At 41.4% G+C, this 16,630-nt stretch overlaps 1 protein-coding gene across 7 annotated transcripts in view; it reads right to left on the bottom strand.

Annotated features, from left to right (window-relative positions):
- Positions 1–4,289: 4,289 nt before the first annotated feature.
- Positions 4,290–16,630, bottom strand: part of lmo7a (LIM domain 7a) — a 63,916-nt gene continuing 51,575 nt past the window's right edge. For 5 of the 7 annotated variants that reach the window (XM_069662772.1, XM_069662770.1, XM_069662765.1 and 2 more), the window contains 11 exons: positions 15,754–15,779; positions 15,255–15,362; positions 12,276–12,362; positions 11,504–11,862; positions 11,268–11,318; positions 9,494–9,549; positions 8,614–8,800; positions 8,088–8,399; positions 6,720–6,828; positions 6,181–6,283; positions 4,290–4,988 (listed from right to left, as the gene is read on the bottom strand). In XM_069662772.1, the coding sequence (XP_069518873.1) occupies positions 4,966–4,988; positions 6,181–6,283; positions 6,720–6,828; positions 8,088–8,399; positions 8,614–8,800; positions 9,494–9,549; positions 11,268–11,318; positions 11,504–11,862; positions 12,276–12,362; positions 15,255–15,362; positions 15,754–15,779 (1,421 nt within the window). In that variant the 3' untranslated portion in view covers positions 4,290–4,965. The remainder of the gene's footprint in view (positions 4,989–6,180; positions 6,284–6,719; positions 6,829–8,087; positions 8,400–8,613; positions 8,801–9,493; positions 9,550–11,267; positions 11,319–11,503; positions 11,863–12,275; positions 12,363–15,254; positions 15,363–15,753; positions 15,780–16,630) is intronic. The other 2 variants (XM_069662769.1, XM_069662768.1) reach the window with 2 other exon arrangements.

The raw sequence follows: 16,630 nt of genomic DNA, 5'->3' as shown, positions 1-16,630 counted from the left end.
TCTTAACTTTTATTGTTTGGAAGTCAATTAAAGGATCAAAGAGACTCAAAACCAAAACAAAGACGAACTACTGAAGACTCAAAAGAGGCCAAACAGAAACACAAAACAACCGAAAGAGACACAAAAAAATAAATAAACAGAAGAGACACAAAAGGACTTCAAAGAGGAACATAGAAAACACCAAAGGAGACACAAACCAACCAAAACGATGCAAAAACAAAACAAATGAGAGAAACACAAAATAACCAAAAAGAGACACAATATGAACACAAAGACGCTTAAAACGTCTGGAAAGGGACGCATGATTATCAGCAAAAGACACGTGGTGACCAGGAAGAGACAAAATCAAAAAGAAGAGAGACAAAAACAAACAAAAAGGCAAAAATACAGAAAAAGTAATGATCACAAAGAGAAACCACATGACCTCAAAGAGAAACAAATTAACCAAAAAAAGACATAGAAAGACAAGAAGGAGAAACAAATGAGCAAAAAGAGACACAAAACATCCTGAACGAGACAAAAAACAACCAATAAGAGACACAAAATGAACAAAAAATATTATTAAACAATCAGAAAGAGAAGCCAAGAAACACCAAATCTCCTCAAAGAGACACAAAATGAGCAAAAAGAGACACAGTGATACATAAATGACCGAAGAGAGACACAAAATATCCTGAGCAAGACAAAAAACAACTAAAAAGACACACAAAAAGACCAAAAAGGGACATAAAAGCAAACTAAGAGACATATAACCAAAAAGAGACACCGAAAGACAAAAAGGAGACAAAAATGACCGAAAAGAGACACAAAACATCCTAAACAAGACAAAAAAACCCCTAAAAGATGGACAAAATTATAAAAAAAATTATATTAAACAATCAGAAAGAGAAGCCAAGAAACAAAATGACCAAAAAGAGACATGAAGACAAGAGAGATGTATAATCACCCAAAAGAGAAACAGAATGACAAAAAGGTGAAACAAATGACTAAAGAGACAGAAAACATCCTTAACAAGGCAAAAAAACAACTAAAAACAGACACACAATGAACACAAAAGAGCCCTTAACAACAAAAAGGCAGGTCTTTGAGTCTTTGCCTCTTGCTCTTATATAGGGGTGTTCCCAGGCATCACCATCAGGAGTGCAGTAATAATGTTCGTTCATTATGTGCATCCACTGAAGTACAAAGAAACAAAGGCATGAACAGGGCACCTGAAAACACAACTACAGTTTTTAATGAGAAACCTTTTACCTGTAAGATTGCCTCTAAAAGAAGGGGAACCGCGCCAGTGCATAATGTAGGTTTATGGATTACATGCTGCTGAGCAAAAATCCATCCACTCCTTAATAGCTACGATATGGCCTCGCAAGATATTGGACATTTAGTACAATTTAAATTCACGGCATGTTTAGCTTCACCTTTTGACATATTCAAATTGTTTCCAATAGCTAGCAGATATGTGCTGTAATTAAATCAATGCAATGCAGTCAGGATTTCAACTGTCGAGCTGTAATTGCAAAGTAATCACAGCTTATATGAATACATTATAAGTATCATAAAGGTGGTATTTTCACTGTTAGGTTGCCTGTTCAGTGATTTATTGTATCCCTGCCTCTATTTCAGGTTAAATAATCCCCAATGTGAATTAAATATATCACTACCATCTCACAGACCTACGGAAGCCCTTAGTGGACATGCATCCATACATAATTTACTCCGTTTTCCCGTGATAGCGAGTTATTTCTCGTCGTTTTCTTGAAATCTCGACTTATTCATCATGTTATCACGAGATAACGACGCGGCACCTCCATAATGTCAGATGATCACGCATTGACTACTGCAACTCCCTACTAGCAGGCCTTCCTGCACACGTCACTCCACTGCTCATATCCCTCCGCTGGCTCCCAGTCGCCGCTCGCATTAAATTCAAAACCCTGTTTCTCGCTTACAAAACAGCAACAAAAACGGCTCCTGCCTACCTGAACGGTGGCGGAACGAGCTACCAAACTCCATTCGGTCCGCAGATTCCTTTTCACCTTTAAGAAGAAGCTGAAGACCGAGCTCTTTATGAACACCTCTGCACTTAATATCGATGATAATGACATTGAGAATTTTGTTGATAAGGAAATTCGTGATGATGATGATGACTATATTGACCATGTCGAGGCTGCTGATGATTATTATGAAAAAAACAAAGAAAAAACTTACTGACTTTGTTCCCTCCTGTCTTGATCACTGATTTTTGTCCCCAGAGATGTAAAAGCACAAAACAAACATAGAAACAGGCTTAACTGACCTCATTAGTGTGGGCAATGGCAGCATGGCAAGTCCTCTGTAATATCACAGTGAACAGCCTGTTGTTTTGTTTTGTAGATCGCCAGTAAATTTACTCGTTATCACGAGAAAACAAGCTTTGTTACCATGAGATATCGAGAAAAATAAGCTGGGATCTCCAGAAAACTGAAATGAACTTTTACGTGAAATCCAGCTTTGTTTTCCTGTGATAACAAGAAAAATAAGTCGAGAAAACGACCAGAAATAGCTCGTTATCACAGGATACTTCCGTACAGACTCATCCGGATGTCCTGGGAATTTCCAGGTTTACTTAAAATCCATTTCCTTTATTCCCTGTAGTTAATATTACTTAGGACTTATGACTGAGTTATATGTACGTTGCCTGCAAGCCATGGCAACAGGTCTGGTGAGACAGTGTGCAATTACATGACTAATTATAGCATCAGTTCGAGCTGCAGGTGAATTAGTGCCTAATGGCTTCTCTTAAGTATGAAAAGCATTCCTGCTAAGAGTCAAAATGGCAGAAGGTGCTGCTGGTCTCAGGTATTTTTAAAGCAAACTTGTGGGCCAGAAGTGAATCAAATATGTGCATTTTTGTTATTATTCATTAAAACTTAATTAAAAAAGCACAGAATGTTCCAGTCTGACAGCCAAGCCACTGATAAGCCAAAATTTGCTGTCACTTTTGATTAATTTACAGACTAAACCACAATATTTAGGATATTTTCCACACGTCTTTAGGCCTATATACAGCTGTGGCTAAATTACGAGGACAAAACACCTCTTAATCTATATGTAATGTTCAATAACATGCTTAGAAGAGCACACAAGTGTAATTAGATTAAGCTGCAGTCTTACTTGGTGTAAATCTTAGATCACAGTGCCCCCTTTTGGCCCCACATTAGCACCTTACAACACTTAACTGTGATGTGATGTTGCATGATTATAGGGCTCACTGCTGTGTTGATTTTAAGATTAAAATCATCCTCAGTGGGAAAAAACAACCCGAAAAAATGTGCAATCTTTCCTTCCAGTTGGAGAGCATTAAAAAGAAGCTTACAGTTAGGAACGACTTTCTGATGGAGGGACGAGCAAGCATGTCTAAGCTCTTCCATCTGTCTCCCATCTCTTTACGGACTCTATTCTTCCGAGCAGCCGAGCATACTGTCTCTCTGCAAGCTCCAGCATGCACACACACACACACACACAAACACGCCACTTGATTCCCTCTGTCAAAGTCTGGTTGTGGCCTTGGTTTCGGAGGGGAAAAAAAGATGGTCTACTTATCCTGAAAGGTTTTGAATTTCTCAGGCACTCGACTCGGCGCCATTCAGGCCGTGCTTGTTTTCTAAGCGTAAGGATTAAAATCTCTTCCTCCCACGAGAGCGCCAAGAGAAATCTAAAAAAAGGAATCCAAGAATTTGAGATGCTTGCCTCCAGGGGCTGTTTGTGCTTCACCTCAAGTATACAGAGCCAATTTCTGCTGCGTCCAACCTATTTCAATACGTTCCCGCATGTGAGATAATTTCTGTTTATGGGAAATGAGGACAATTTTTTACATCGCTGTTTAAAAAAATGCATTTAGGAGCTTCTATTCGAACAAATTCTGCTTTATGAATATTCAACATATGTTTATGCAGATATGATATCATGAAGCAGCTAAAAATGACAGAATGCATTAAGAAAAAAGCTTATCAAAGTGTAATCAAATGTAATGCATGCGCGCTGAATGAAATATGCATGACAAATTGGCTTTGGAGAACACAGAGCAGGCAGGTCCTCTGAACCCCTCGCACAAAAGCTCATTGAAATTCCTTTCATTACGACTGTGGCACTACAGAGAAACAGAGAATGATAGGCACAGACACAGAAAGAGGAGTATAATGATTTCTGATTACAGAGGCAGGAAAGCCTTGCATCACATGCTGGCATATCATTACAAAGAATTATGCGATTTCACTGTCGGGAAAGTAAACAAAAAAACACACCAGACGAGCGTTTAGTCGTTTTATTTACAAATGTTTACTGTTCAATGCCGTTCAGGATGATATATTCTTCACTCGGAAACCTGCTCATGTGTACAATCCTCCATTTATCAGTGAAAACTCAAGGCGAGTGCTATCCAAGCAGGCGGTTTTAAATATATATTTGAAGTAGCTCTAATAATCTTAATTACTTCTCCCTGTTACAAACGAAAAAGGCACATAGACATGATAAGAATACCTTGGTGGACAAACGGATTAATACCACAAGACGGAGCGGGGGGAAAAAGCACGAAGAGGAGGAGATGATGCTGCAGAAATCTTTGAAAACTCTCTCTTAATATACTAAAACCTGCCTCGGTAATCTTATAGACAATTTTTTACTTCTTTTGTGGCTAAAACATTAAAACTCTGGTGCATGCAGAACCCTTACAGTTTGTACAACAGTAATACTTAATACGATATAAACACATTAAAGGAGATAACGTCTTTGCAAGCTTACCCTCTCAATCGCACACTGAAAAAAGCACAAGTATAATTCTCATCAGCGAGTTTTTTAGAGTCATAAATGGAAGCGCGTCCAAACCAAAGTGTCCCGGCTGCTTTCAATGGCTTCAACGTTCATTTCAATGTTCATGGGTTGTTGTCACAAGTAGTTTCTTCATCGATCTGCTGGAGCACGGTCAGGTCACATGGAGGTGGGCTGGCCAGCTAAAAGGAAACAGACATTACACTTAGAGATATAATCTCAAAGATTTTCATTTTAAGAAATATTATCTATTGTTGAATGAGTTAACACAATGGTGATTGAGCCTATGGCCCACTGATGAAAGCCTTTGCGAGGAAATTCAAGAGTTACAACCGGAGCCAACCGTGGACGTCACACATGCAACACTGTCTGGATATCTGGGAAGTGTGCTCCTGCAATTACCATTTATCGCCATAGGTGCCGCCAAAGAGAACAAAACTGAGATCTTCGAGATTACCACTTTAAAGAAAGCTAAAAACAAGCGTATCATAAGTAGTGTTGGGAATTTGGGCTCTGTGAAGGAAGCCGGATCTTATGGCTCCGTTCCTTTCCGAGAGCCGTTCAAAAGATCGTTTGGGAATGTCACAACACTAAGAGGTAGAGAGTGGTCAGTCTCGCAAACGTGCCTGCACTACGTTGGCGGCTGTGGCTCAGTGGTAGAGTCGGTCGTCTTTCAATCGGAAGGTGGGAGGTTTGATCCCCAGCTCCCTCAGGCTACATATCGAAGTGTCCTTGGGCAAGACACTGAACCCCAAATTGCTCCAGGTGGCATAGCCAACGGGTATGAATATGATATCTGATTGACAGTTGGGCACTTTACGTAGACACCATCAGTACACCATCAGTGTATGAATGTGTGTGTGAAAGAGTGAATGTGACATGTAGTGTAAAAGCAGCTTTGAGTGTTCGCAAAGACTAGAAAAGCGATATATAAGTACAGACCATTTACCATTTACCATTACCAACACGCATATAACGCGCTTCTAAAATGTATGTAATGTAGGAACAACTAATCGTCATCCATTTGCTAATAATTTATGATACAACTCTGTATGACTGCAGAGATGTCAACAAAAAAACATAGCAGAGGCTTATAATGCTGCTCACCGTCGGCACTGTGTTATGATGACATGATTCTGCTGCATGTGACCTAGTGTAGCGGAGCTGCAGTTGAAAAAAGCTGCCTGTTGTAATTCTGCATAAAGTGGAGTGGATCTAGGGCAGGCAGTGAAATTTGGGCACAACTAAACTATAAAAAGAACGGCTCTCACCTACGACTCGCTTCACGTTGTTCGAGCCGTTCAAAAGACTCAGATCGCTCGTGAAACGTCACAACACTAATCATAAGTGCGATCAGATTGATTTTAAACTCACCTTTGAATCGCATGTAGCAGGAGTTACAGTAGAGCTGTTTGTTTCGTATTCTGACTTCAGCCCCAGCTTCCGATCCCCCGAGGTCAGACTTACAGTCGATGCACTGAGGGAAGGAAAAGGAAGAGTTAAAGAGCTACTCAGCTGGTTAAAGCTCAACCAAAGTGTGCACGTCCAAAGGTGGAGAGGTGAGGACAGACAGAAGACCCTGGAGTGAATGTATCGAAGGGGAAAAGTGGAGACCAAAATTAGCAGGATGGTTGGATTCAGATGCAGGAGACAAAACTCAAGTGAGAAACGTTCCAGGAAGGATCAAGAACCAGAGAGGAACAAAGTGAAGGGGTTGTTTAATTTGACTTGCAGGATTTGGCACGGACAAACAACTTGATGTGTATCAGGACCTCGACATTCACCAGAATCGACCAGGTTAGTAACAGAGGAAAAAAGAGTCTGTAGTGATCAGGTTAGTTTTTGAAGATCGGCCGAGGTGTGCAGACGGAGTGCTCCGGGGGGGGTGGGGCCGTCAGGAGCCCAGCTCTCACCTTAAAACAGCCCAAATGATAACAGAGCCCGAGGGACTCGATGATCATGGCTGCTCCCTTTCCCAGCGGGGTGTCACAGAACGTACAGATTTTCTTTCCACTCACTGACCTGGATTACAGAACGCACAGCTGTGATTTAAGGGTTGAGCACACATACATGAGGCATGTATGAAAACACACACACACACACACACACAAAAGTTCACACGGGTATACAACAGGGTTTAAGATCTATTGTTACACTTTCAGTTTTGGTAAATGTCCCCCGATAAAATGGAAAATATGCTCTAGATATTCACTTCGTTCGCTTGGGCGCCCCCTAGTGCTGATACACGGTAATTGTTTTTAGCTTTCTCTAATGTTGTAATCTGGAAGATCTCAGTTTCGTTCTCTTTGGCGGCACCTATGGCGATAAACAGTAATTGCGGAAGCACACTTCCCATATATCCAGACAGTGTTGCATGTGTGACGTCCACAGTTGGCTCTGGTTGTAACTCTTGATTTTCCTCGCTGATGGTCGCTTTCCTTTTTAGACTGTTTGCCTTCATCTGAGTGTCGAGTTTGTTTCTTTTTCTTTGCTTTTTAACTTTTTTTGTAAGTTGTATCTGTAGTCATCGATCTTTTCTTTGTTAAACACACCTATATATATATTTTCTGGTCTCTGCAAGTGTTGCGAGTAAACAGTAATCTACTATGGCTGAACAAACAAAGAAAAGATGGATGACTACAGATACAACTTCAAAAATAAGTGAAAATCCAAAGAAAAAGAAACAAACTCGACGCTCAGATGAAGCAAACAGTCTAAAAAGGAAAGCGAGGAAAATCAAGAGTTACAACCGGAGCCAACCGCGGACGAGATATCTGGTAAGTGTGCTCCCTCAATTACCGATTACCGCCATAAGGTGTCGCCAAAGAGAACAAAACTGAAATCTTAGAGATAAGCACTTTAAGAAAACAATTATTTCTCATATAGACTAAGAAAATCAGGCTAAAAATACCCGTCAGAGTTTGCTCAAATGTTCAAATATTAGAGCCACATTTTAAAACACATAAGCAAGGAAAAATACAAACTTAAACCAATAATTAAACAGGCAGTCTATAAAAAAAAGACAAGAAAATAGTCCAAGGATAACCTGTCAGGTGTAGAATGGAGGGTGAACGGATGAGCAATGTCACATTAAACAATCTCATCTGCATGTGTTATTATACATTTAAAAGTAGAAAACAACTTTCCCTTTTCCACCATTCCCCATCCAAACTTATGTTTTAAAACACCACCTGGCCTGTGATTATGAAACCCAGTATACCAGTGAGAGGTTAGAGGCAGCTTGTTGTGGGTGTTAAGCAAAGCAGCAATGTTGTTATTACCTGCTCCTCTGCTGAGGGAGGCCTGCCTCAGACATGGGCTCCGGAGAGGTTGTGGGTGACGGAGAGGACAGAGAGGGGGAAGGCGACTGCCGGGACCAAGGGGACGAGGGGGTTCCTGCCCCGCCTCGCAGGGAGCCCATGGAGGAGGAGGAAGGCAGAGTGGAGGACCTGGGCTGTTGGTTCCCCGACCAGCCCTGGTAGTGACCGCCGGAGAGGGCGGAGTGAGGGCGGGTGTAGTTTAGGGTGTGAGAGTTGCTTCTGGGTGTCCACGAGTTGCGCCAGGAGTTGTCCAGGTTGTCAAGAGACTCGCCTCTGCAAAGCCAACCCACGCCACACCCACGTTAGCCCGTTAGTAGAGGCGGAAAAGCTGACTGGCTACCACCTGAACCTGAGGCGGCTGTTTTAATGTTGAATTATTCCGATTCCAGAGCGGTAGCCAGACTTATACATGTTCGTCTAAGAGGATATTAGTAGGTGTGAAAAGCAAACCACCACCTTCACACGATAGAGATTACTTTCTCCGTACCTGCGCATGGGTGGCAAATCCAGCTCTCTGTTGGTCGGGGGTTCGATGGAGCGCTGGCGGATCCAGCTGCCGTCCGTCAGCAGCGGAGTCTTCTTCTTCATCTCGTTCAGGATCTGCTGCCGCTCCGCCTCAGCCTGCGACGAGGGCTGAAGTCCCTTCCTGTCCAATGCTCCGCCGCCGGGTGTCACTGCAGCCAGAGAGGAGAGATTGAACATCATCCAGGGGGAGTTAAATAAAGTTTCTGGGGAGTTGAAAATACATCACGATCGGCAGAGAAATTCAGGATAGAGAGTGAGATTGTGATGATGTGTCTGGTTCACAATCATGTTACAAAAGCAGAAAAGCATCGACCTGAGAGATTTTGAAGCATAATCAATGACTTAATTGTTTTTGCTGCTTGTAATTTCCTACTTGGCTGACTGATTGATCTGCCATTTGATTACTGAGCTGCTAATCAAACAGCTGTAAGTCATAATCGACCGATCAGCGGATCAAAGAGTGGAACGATTTGGTTTCAGATTGAACGGAGAGGCGGAGGTTTCGGGGGGCCGAGCCCACCTCTCTCTGGCTCTCTGTATCTCATGGCATTGAGGATGTCTCTCCTCTCCAGCTCCAGCTCGGATGCAGCGCGCTCACTGCGGGCCTGTTTGTCACGCATACTCCTCAGCTGCTCCTCCAGCAGCCAGTGAGCCATGCCCCCCGGCTGCACATGCCAACCTACAGCACAGTACAGCCCACATGTCGGACATGGAGTCATTCAAATCTTTGCCTGTGTTTAATAAATATTCCTTTTCTCGTGTTGTTTTTGCATTTAACAGGTTGCTTGTTTCATTAAAGGTAAACCATATTAAACCTTTAATAATGCATGCAGAAAACTGACCTTGCCTCTGCGGTTTCTCCTCTTCATCAAGCTGTGGAGATGATTTGGATTTCGCCCTGTTGAACAAAAGAAAATCCCTGTTAGGTCGTTAAAAATAACCCCCAAACAATTAAAGCAATCATACTTACAGTAGTGCTTTTTATAGAGGCCAAAGAGTACATCCTTCTTTCCTATTACCACCATAAAAGAGTGTGCTGAACTGCTCTGCTGATTGCAGACAAATCACATGTAATTCTCATCTCTGCTGGAGACCTATCCCACGAGCTGCAGGACTTCCAATTTCAATATACAGACACATTGTTTGAATGATTCGGTTCAGATGGAGCCAGCAGGAAACAATGCAGTGGATACCTGGACACGGCAGCTGTACAGTGATGCCAGTTTTGTCTTGTACGCAGAAATGTGTACTGTGCTGTAATGCCTCTTGCTCTACAGTACATGTTTAGGTTACACATGATAGACAAACTGTTCTTGTTTGTTTGACAGTTGTGTTGGTGTTTGGCAGGATTTTATACCTGTGAGACACGTATTTGCAGTTTCAGGACAATTCAAGCAAACACAAATTATTGCCAAGGTAAGTCCTGGCACATAGAATGTTATAATGAACTCAGGAAAGGTGAGCTTAAAAACCTGGAGGAGCAAACGTGACAACATGTAGTATCACAAGAGCCAAATACAACCATCGTAGTTATCCTATTTAGAATTTAAAAGTATATTCTATTTTGTTTAAAACAAACCTTTAATTCAGTCATAATTGGATATTACGGCATTTTTAAGTGCTTATTAAAGTGCAGTACTTATAATTTCTCCTATATGGACTTTTAGTTATTAACAAATAAATTAATTAATCCTTATATTTGCTAAAAATTACATTATAGTGTGTTAAAAATAATTTATTAATTGTTCTTTTACACGGCTGTTTTAAATACTTGATTCTGATTGGTTACGGCATTCCAAAACCTGTTATTTGTCGATAACCGTTGCTAGGGATGCGGCTCTAATCACACAATCCGGAGGACTAACTGTAATCATATCACTCCGCCGAAAGAGGTCCGGTAAATTTGACGTCGCGGAGAGAAAGTAATTAAGGTTAAAACTAAAGACGGCACATGAAGTAAACATTAAACGGAACACACTACGGGATGCGGCGGTGTTTGAAGACGTTGAATGGAAAAGAAACACAGAAAACCTCCATCAGGTGCTGCGCTTCCTGCGGTCCCGTTCAACTTGTCTTACTTCACCATCGGTGGAAATGTGTCCATTTTAATGTGAGTTAAAACAGCTAGCTTAGCTCATTTAAGAAGGCTCCAGAGTTAACCGTTGCTATGGACGCAGCTCTCACTGTGAGTTTAACCGACTTTTTTAATGGAAAATGGAAATATTATCACTTTTAAATTAATAAAATATTGTCCAAATCAATATTTAGTGTCAAATTATTGATTTCCTAAGTAAACAGCTGTGTAATAAGAGGGATAATGTATAGTGAGCAGGTAGTTATCGCATCCTGCTCACCCTGTTGGGGTTATATGATAAAGTTGGTGGCCTAAAATACAGTACAAAAACTTCCGCTTATTATAATTCTGATGTACTAAACGGGGCTGCTATCATCGGCATTGTTTTTAATCAATATAAGGTATGAAGCAAAGATGTAAAACATTATTAGCATGAGATGTAAGAAGAGGTTACAATAAAGCACACATATTAGCTCAATACAGAAGCAGCAGCATTATATTCAGGTTATGTCAGCAGATGCAGAGTGACCTCCTGTACTGACCTGTCTGTAAAGTACAGTGAAGGCTGCACAAAGCCGTGGGAGCCAGCAGCCCTTTAGTGAAGGTGGTGCAGAGAGAGGGTGGATGAGTTTCAACACAGAGCACATGCAAACACGTTAGTTGTTGTTAATGCACAGACACAAAGCAGGTCATGTTTTGCACTTGAATGTGTTATAATGATGGACACATGAGGAGGCGTGTGAGTTAAGAAGAGAAGAGGAGCAGCATCTCTACTAACCACGGCGGCTGCTCGAAGGCCTTCTCTCTCTCTCTGCGCAGCTGCTCCAAAGCTTCCTGCCTTTTCCTCTCCTCCGCCCTCTCCTCCTCTCTCCTCCTCTGCCACATCAGCTCCTCTTCCTCCCTCCTCTTCCTCTCCTCCTCCTCCTGCATCTCTTTCCTCTTTCTCTCCTCCTGCAGGCGCTGCAGCTCCCGCTCCTCCTCTTCCCTCTTCCTCCTCTCCTCCGCCTGCCTTTGGCGCTCCTGCTCCTCCTTCCTCTTTCTCTCTTCCTCTTCCCACGGAGGAGAGACCGCGTGGCTGACGGGAGAGAGGGGCGAGTGTGGGCTGACGCTGTGGCTGTTCACCTCCAGGCTGGCGGGCTGGCGGAGAAAAGGAAAGACAGAAAAGAGGAAGGGTTGGACACAAGATGACACAGTCTGACCTTTATTCACCTCCAGGAGGAAGTGCGGCAAAAGTGGAGCAACTTGTGTTATCCCCTGTGGTGATAGAGGGGAATTTTTGTTGGAAAACCATTACAGACTCCCGTGTGAAAATCCACATGAGGAGCCATTGTTCCGCTCTCACTTTTACTGTCTTTTATGTGAAAACAGCAGCACTCTGTCATGTCAATGCCACCTAATTACGGCAATCTCAATCAACAAAACTATGAAAGCTTTTTAGGTGCATTTAAAGAATTCAGTGCTGTGAGTCAGAACTTATTGCCCCCTTTTAATGCCCTCCAGCTGTCTCAGATATGAATCTATGATTTCTTCAAATTCAAATGCTTTGTTACCTCGTTTTGGTCTTTAGTCTTGGTAATCTCCTCTTGAGCCTTTTGCCATTCCTCATTCAGTTTCTCCTGGTCGCGCTTATATTTCTCCTGCACGGAAAAAAAAGCAGGAAGAGGGGTCAAAGGTCAGCGCATTTGAAGATATCCATGCACACTGTCGCACAAAGAAAACATACAATGAAATTATTGAAGAACAACCAACAAATCTTAGGAGAAGTTGAGTTCTATGACTCTATTGTGCAAAAAAAGGGGAAAAATATGTAAAAACTCCTGCATGATAGACGCAGAAAGAGAGGTCAAAGGTCAACGCATTTAATGACATGCCTTTTCACACTTAGAAAAAACACAAACAGACCAAAAAAAACCTACAAAACTTTGAAGGTATATATGACCATTTTCTGCAAAAAGTGGGAGAAATTATACAAAAACCCTGCTCAAAAGAAGCAGGAAGAGAGGTCAAAGGTCATCCCATTTAATTACATATATTTACACAGTCAAAAAATCCACATAAGGAAGTACAAAAGTGCATGCATGTATTCACACAGACACACTCGCAAAGAAGACATAAAACCCCCCCAAATCTTAGGAAGTTGAGTTAAATGACCATATTGTGCAAAAAAAGTGGGAAAAATACGTAAAAACTCCTGCACAAAAGAAGCAGGAAGAAAGGTCAAAGGTCAACGCATTTAACGACATGGCTTTTCTTAGCAAAAACCCCCACAAAACTTTGAAGAAGGTGAAATATATGAACATATTCTGCAAAACAATGGGAAAAATAAGAAAAACCCCCTGCACAACAGAAGCAGAGAAAGAGGTCATAGGTCATCCCATTTAATGACTTTACACAGTCACATCCTTATCATCACTATCTCAGTTAAAAACCCCTCCCCCCATAAATCTTTGGAGAAGGTAAATTATAAAACCATATTGTGCAAAAGAAGTGGGAAAATTAGTAAAAACTCTTGCACAAAAGAAGCCTGGTGAGAGGTCAAAGGTCATCCTTTTTAATTATAAACATTCACACCGCCACAGACGCACAAAAATCCCCAAAACCCAAAAATCTTCAGGGAAGGTGAATTAAATGACCATTTTGTGTAAAGCAGTGGGAAAATAAGACAAAAAAACTGGCACAAAAGAAGTAGGATGAGAGGTCAAAGGTCATCCCACCTAATGACTTGTATGCACCTAATCACACACTAAAAAGACATTATAAAAAACAACCCACACATCTTAGGAGAAGTTGAGTTTTATGTCCCTGTTGTGCAAAAAAAGTGGGAAAAAAATAAGTAAAACTTCTGCACGAAAGAAGCAGGAAGAGAGGTCAAAGGTCATCCCATTTAATGACATGCATTCACACAGTCACATAAAGAAGAGAACCCACAAATCTTTGGTGAAGGTGAATTATGTGACCATTTTGTGCAAGACAGCAGGAAAAATAAGTTTGATATTACAGCTGTATTATTTTCAGTTCGTTCCAAGCTCCCCGACATGTTATCTAAGCATCGTGAAAGCTGATAAACCTCGAGAAGCTCGCCCTGGGCTGGAAGTCTCCCTCGCACATTATAAAATCAGGCCGTGTATCCAACAGGGAGAAACACTGGAGGAGTAACGAGCCTTCGCGGCTCCATCAGCGGTCTGCTTGGACACCTTTGATCTCCATCCAGAAATAGACCCTCAGAAAAATGTTTTGACAGCATTCTACTACATTTAAGTTGGAAACCCGACAGACGATCTTACTCTCAGCTGCCGGAGCGCTCTGCAAAGGTTTCTGTTGTGAGGAGCGGGAGCGGTCTGATTGTGAGGCTCTCTGTGACTCAGACGGAGCATGCAACAGATTTCCAGATGGGTTTTTTAGATTTAATGGATTGTGATGGTTGCTTCATTTTCAATTCTCTGTTTTATTGATTGACTATACAATTAGCCGGCAGTATATTAGGTGCGGCTTGTGTAGACTAATGCAGTCTAATACAACAGCGCTTCAATAAACGCTCCCCTTTATATCACGATTATTTTTACTAAATGACCAAACTTCACGTCATTTTTAAGGGTGTAGTTTTTGGTCCTTCTGAATTGTAATGACTCATACTGAGATATGTTTTTACATTTTGTCCAACATGTTTACGGCAATGAGTGTAGACCGTTTTGAAGAATAATGTGTATATTCAATACAAACTAGATTAGGGTTCTAGTCTTTGTCACAATTAACTTTTTTTGTGAAACCTAAGATAATTAAAATCTAGTTTATATAAAAACAACAAAATTAAATGTACATTAAAAGTATATTGTAGTGATATTTTATTGATCTTATACTGTTCTGCAAATGCTGCACTAATAAATCCCATGGCAGAAACAAAGTCTGATCTAATCTAAAAGAAAAAACAGCTGTCAGACTTTAATTCTAGTTTGTAAACAGGATTTGTTTTATTATCTTCCTCCTTGTGTTTCCTCATTTCATTGCTTTGTGACTTAACTGTTTTTGTAACAGATAAATTACCTCAGAATAACAACCTGGAATTCAACAGCACGGCAATAAAACAGAATTAGGAAGGTATTATGCTAATTTCAAGCTTCATATTTCACTCTGTGATACCTGTGGAGTAGCTTAGCATCATTTACAGTTTAAAAAACTCCTCATTTTTCTCACACTGCTGCTCTGTGCAGGCCCTCATACAGCCTCTGCCTGAAACGACTCAGTCGGCTCTTGGAAACCCCGCCCCTACAGGCCCGCTTTCTTCTGATTGGCCAGCTCTCCGAAGCCTGCTGAGGCTCGGTTTATGACGTCACAAACAGTGTGACGCCTGGCATTCAGAGTGAACTAAGAAGCCTGTGGATTACTCCAATATACCTTTACCTACTGATCTGAAACTTCACCCATGTTCAGTCTGGACATCCAACATTGTAACATTATATTAAAAAAAAAACGGACAACTCTGTGCATATCGTAACATAACCATACTGCTACATTAGTATGCTTGCATGTACCTTTAGGATGCGCTCCTGCTCCTTCTGCCATTTCTCTTGTCTCCTGCGCTCCTCCTCTGGGTCCCAGGACCAGCGGCTGGAGGACGCGGCGATTGGCGGAACAGGTATCTGCAGACGGAGAGGACAGGCATGCGGAGTAAGTGCACATGTTTCAGGCTGTATAGACTAAACGTTACTATTCTGCTGGATTGATCTTACAATTTTATCTGAAAGTGCTTTATAGTTTCTACAACATAGAGCAAAATGTGAGGATTTTCTTCCTCCACTTCCTAAAGGTACATGAAAGTAAAGCTCCCTGCAATCATAATAGTTGAGTAATGGAGCGACTAAAAGTGTTAAGAAGCAGCTTTTAAAGTAAAATAGTAATGCAGTCCATTGTGAGATTCTTAATAATTGGGTCTGGGTTTTATAATAACTGTCTGCTTTCAAATATGGTTTCATGTAATAGGAATGCACAACAGAGGAAATAAAGTGGCTTTTATGCACTGATGATACTCACATCTGGCATCACAGACTCTGATCCTCCTGAAGAAAGACAAATCATCCAGTCAATATTTCAGGCATGCATCAGAGTAACAGAATAGATGTTAACCTTGAGGCCATATTAGTTGACAGGCTTATTAAAGTTTCAACTTGAATTTTTAAGTCAAGTTCCATCTATCATTGAAAGTGTCTCAACAGTAATAGAAGTTTCAGACAAGCCTCGAGTAAAGGTCAAATTTCACCCACGAGGAGGACTGATTGATTTTCTCTATTTAAGAAGCACCCTCTTGCTGACATTCACGTTGGATGCCAGTCTGATAGTTCTGAATAGGAAAATCAATAAACTGATTGGGAAGACGACAAAATCAAACCAACAGAAAGCGAAACACACATTTCAGCAGCATGCAGAAGATGCACACAAGTCGAAGCAGCCGGTCTGAAAGGCTCACATTATTTAATACATGCTTGACAAGAGAGCAACAGGAATGCTTTTAACTTCACGTGCAGCAAAGTGAAAAGTGAAACCATGTGTGAAACCTGGACACCTTTCAAGAAACACCACAAACGCAACAGGATTCTGTATTTGTGGTTGGTACTCAGGCCGAGTTTCTGACATGCTGTCCAGACATTTTTTTTTCTTCATTTCAAAAACAATAGTGTGTTTTGACTGACTAAATTTAACCTAAATCATAAATTAAAGTTATAATCTCGAAGATCTCAGTTTCGTTCTCTTTGGCGGCACCTGTGGCGATAAAGGGTAATTACGGGAGCACGCTTCCCAGATATCCAGACAGTGTTGCATGTGTGACGTCCACTGTTGGCTCCGGGTGTAACTCTTGATTTTCCTCGCTGACGGTCGCTTTCCTTTTTAGACTGTTTGCTTCATCTGAGCG

This window comes from Semicossyphus pulcher, unplaced genomic scaffold, assembly GCF_022749685.1.
Source record: "Semicossyphus pulcher isolate SPU_LCO1_2020_fin unplaced genomic scaffold, fSemPul1.0.p SCAF_15, whole genome shotgun sequence".
NCBI lineage: Eukaryota > Metazoa > Chordata > Actinopteri > Labriformes > Labridae > Semicossyphus > Semicossyphus pulcher.
The sequence above is the reverse complement of the archived record's forward strand: the minus strand, read 5'-3'. Positions and strand labels throughout refer to the sequence as shown.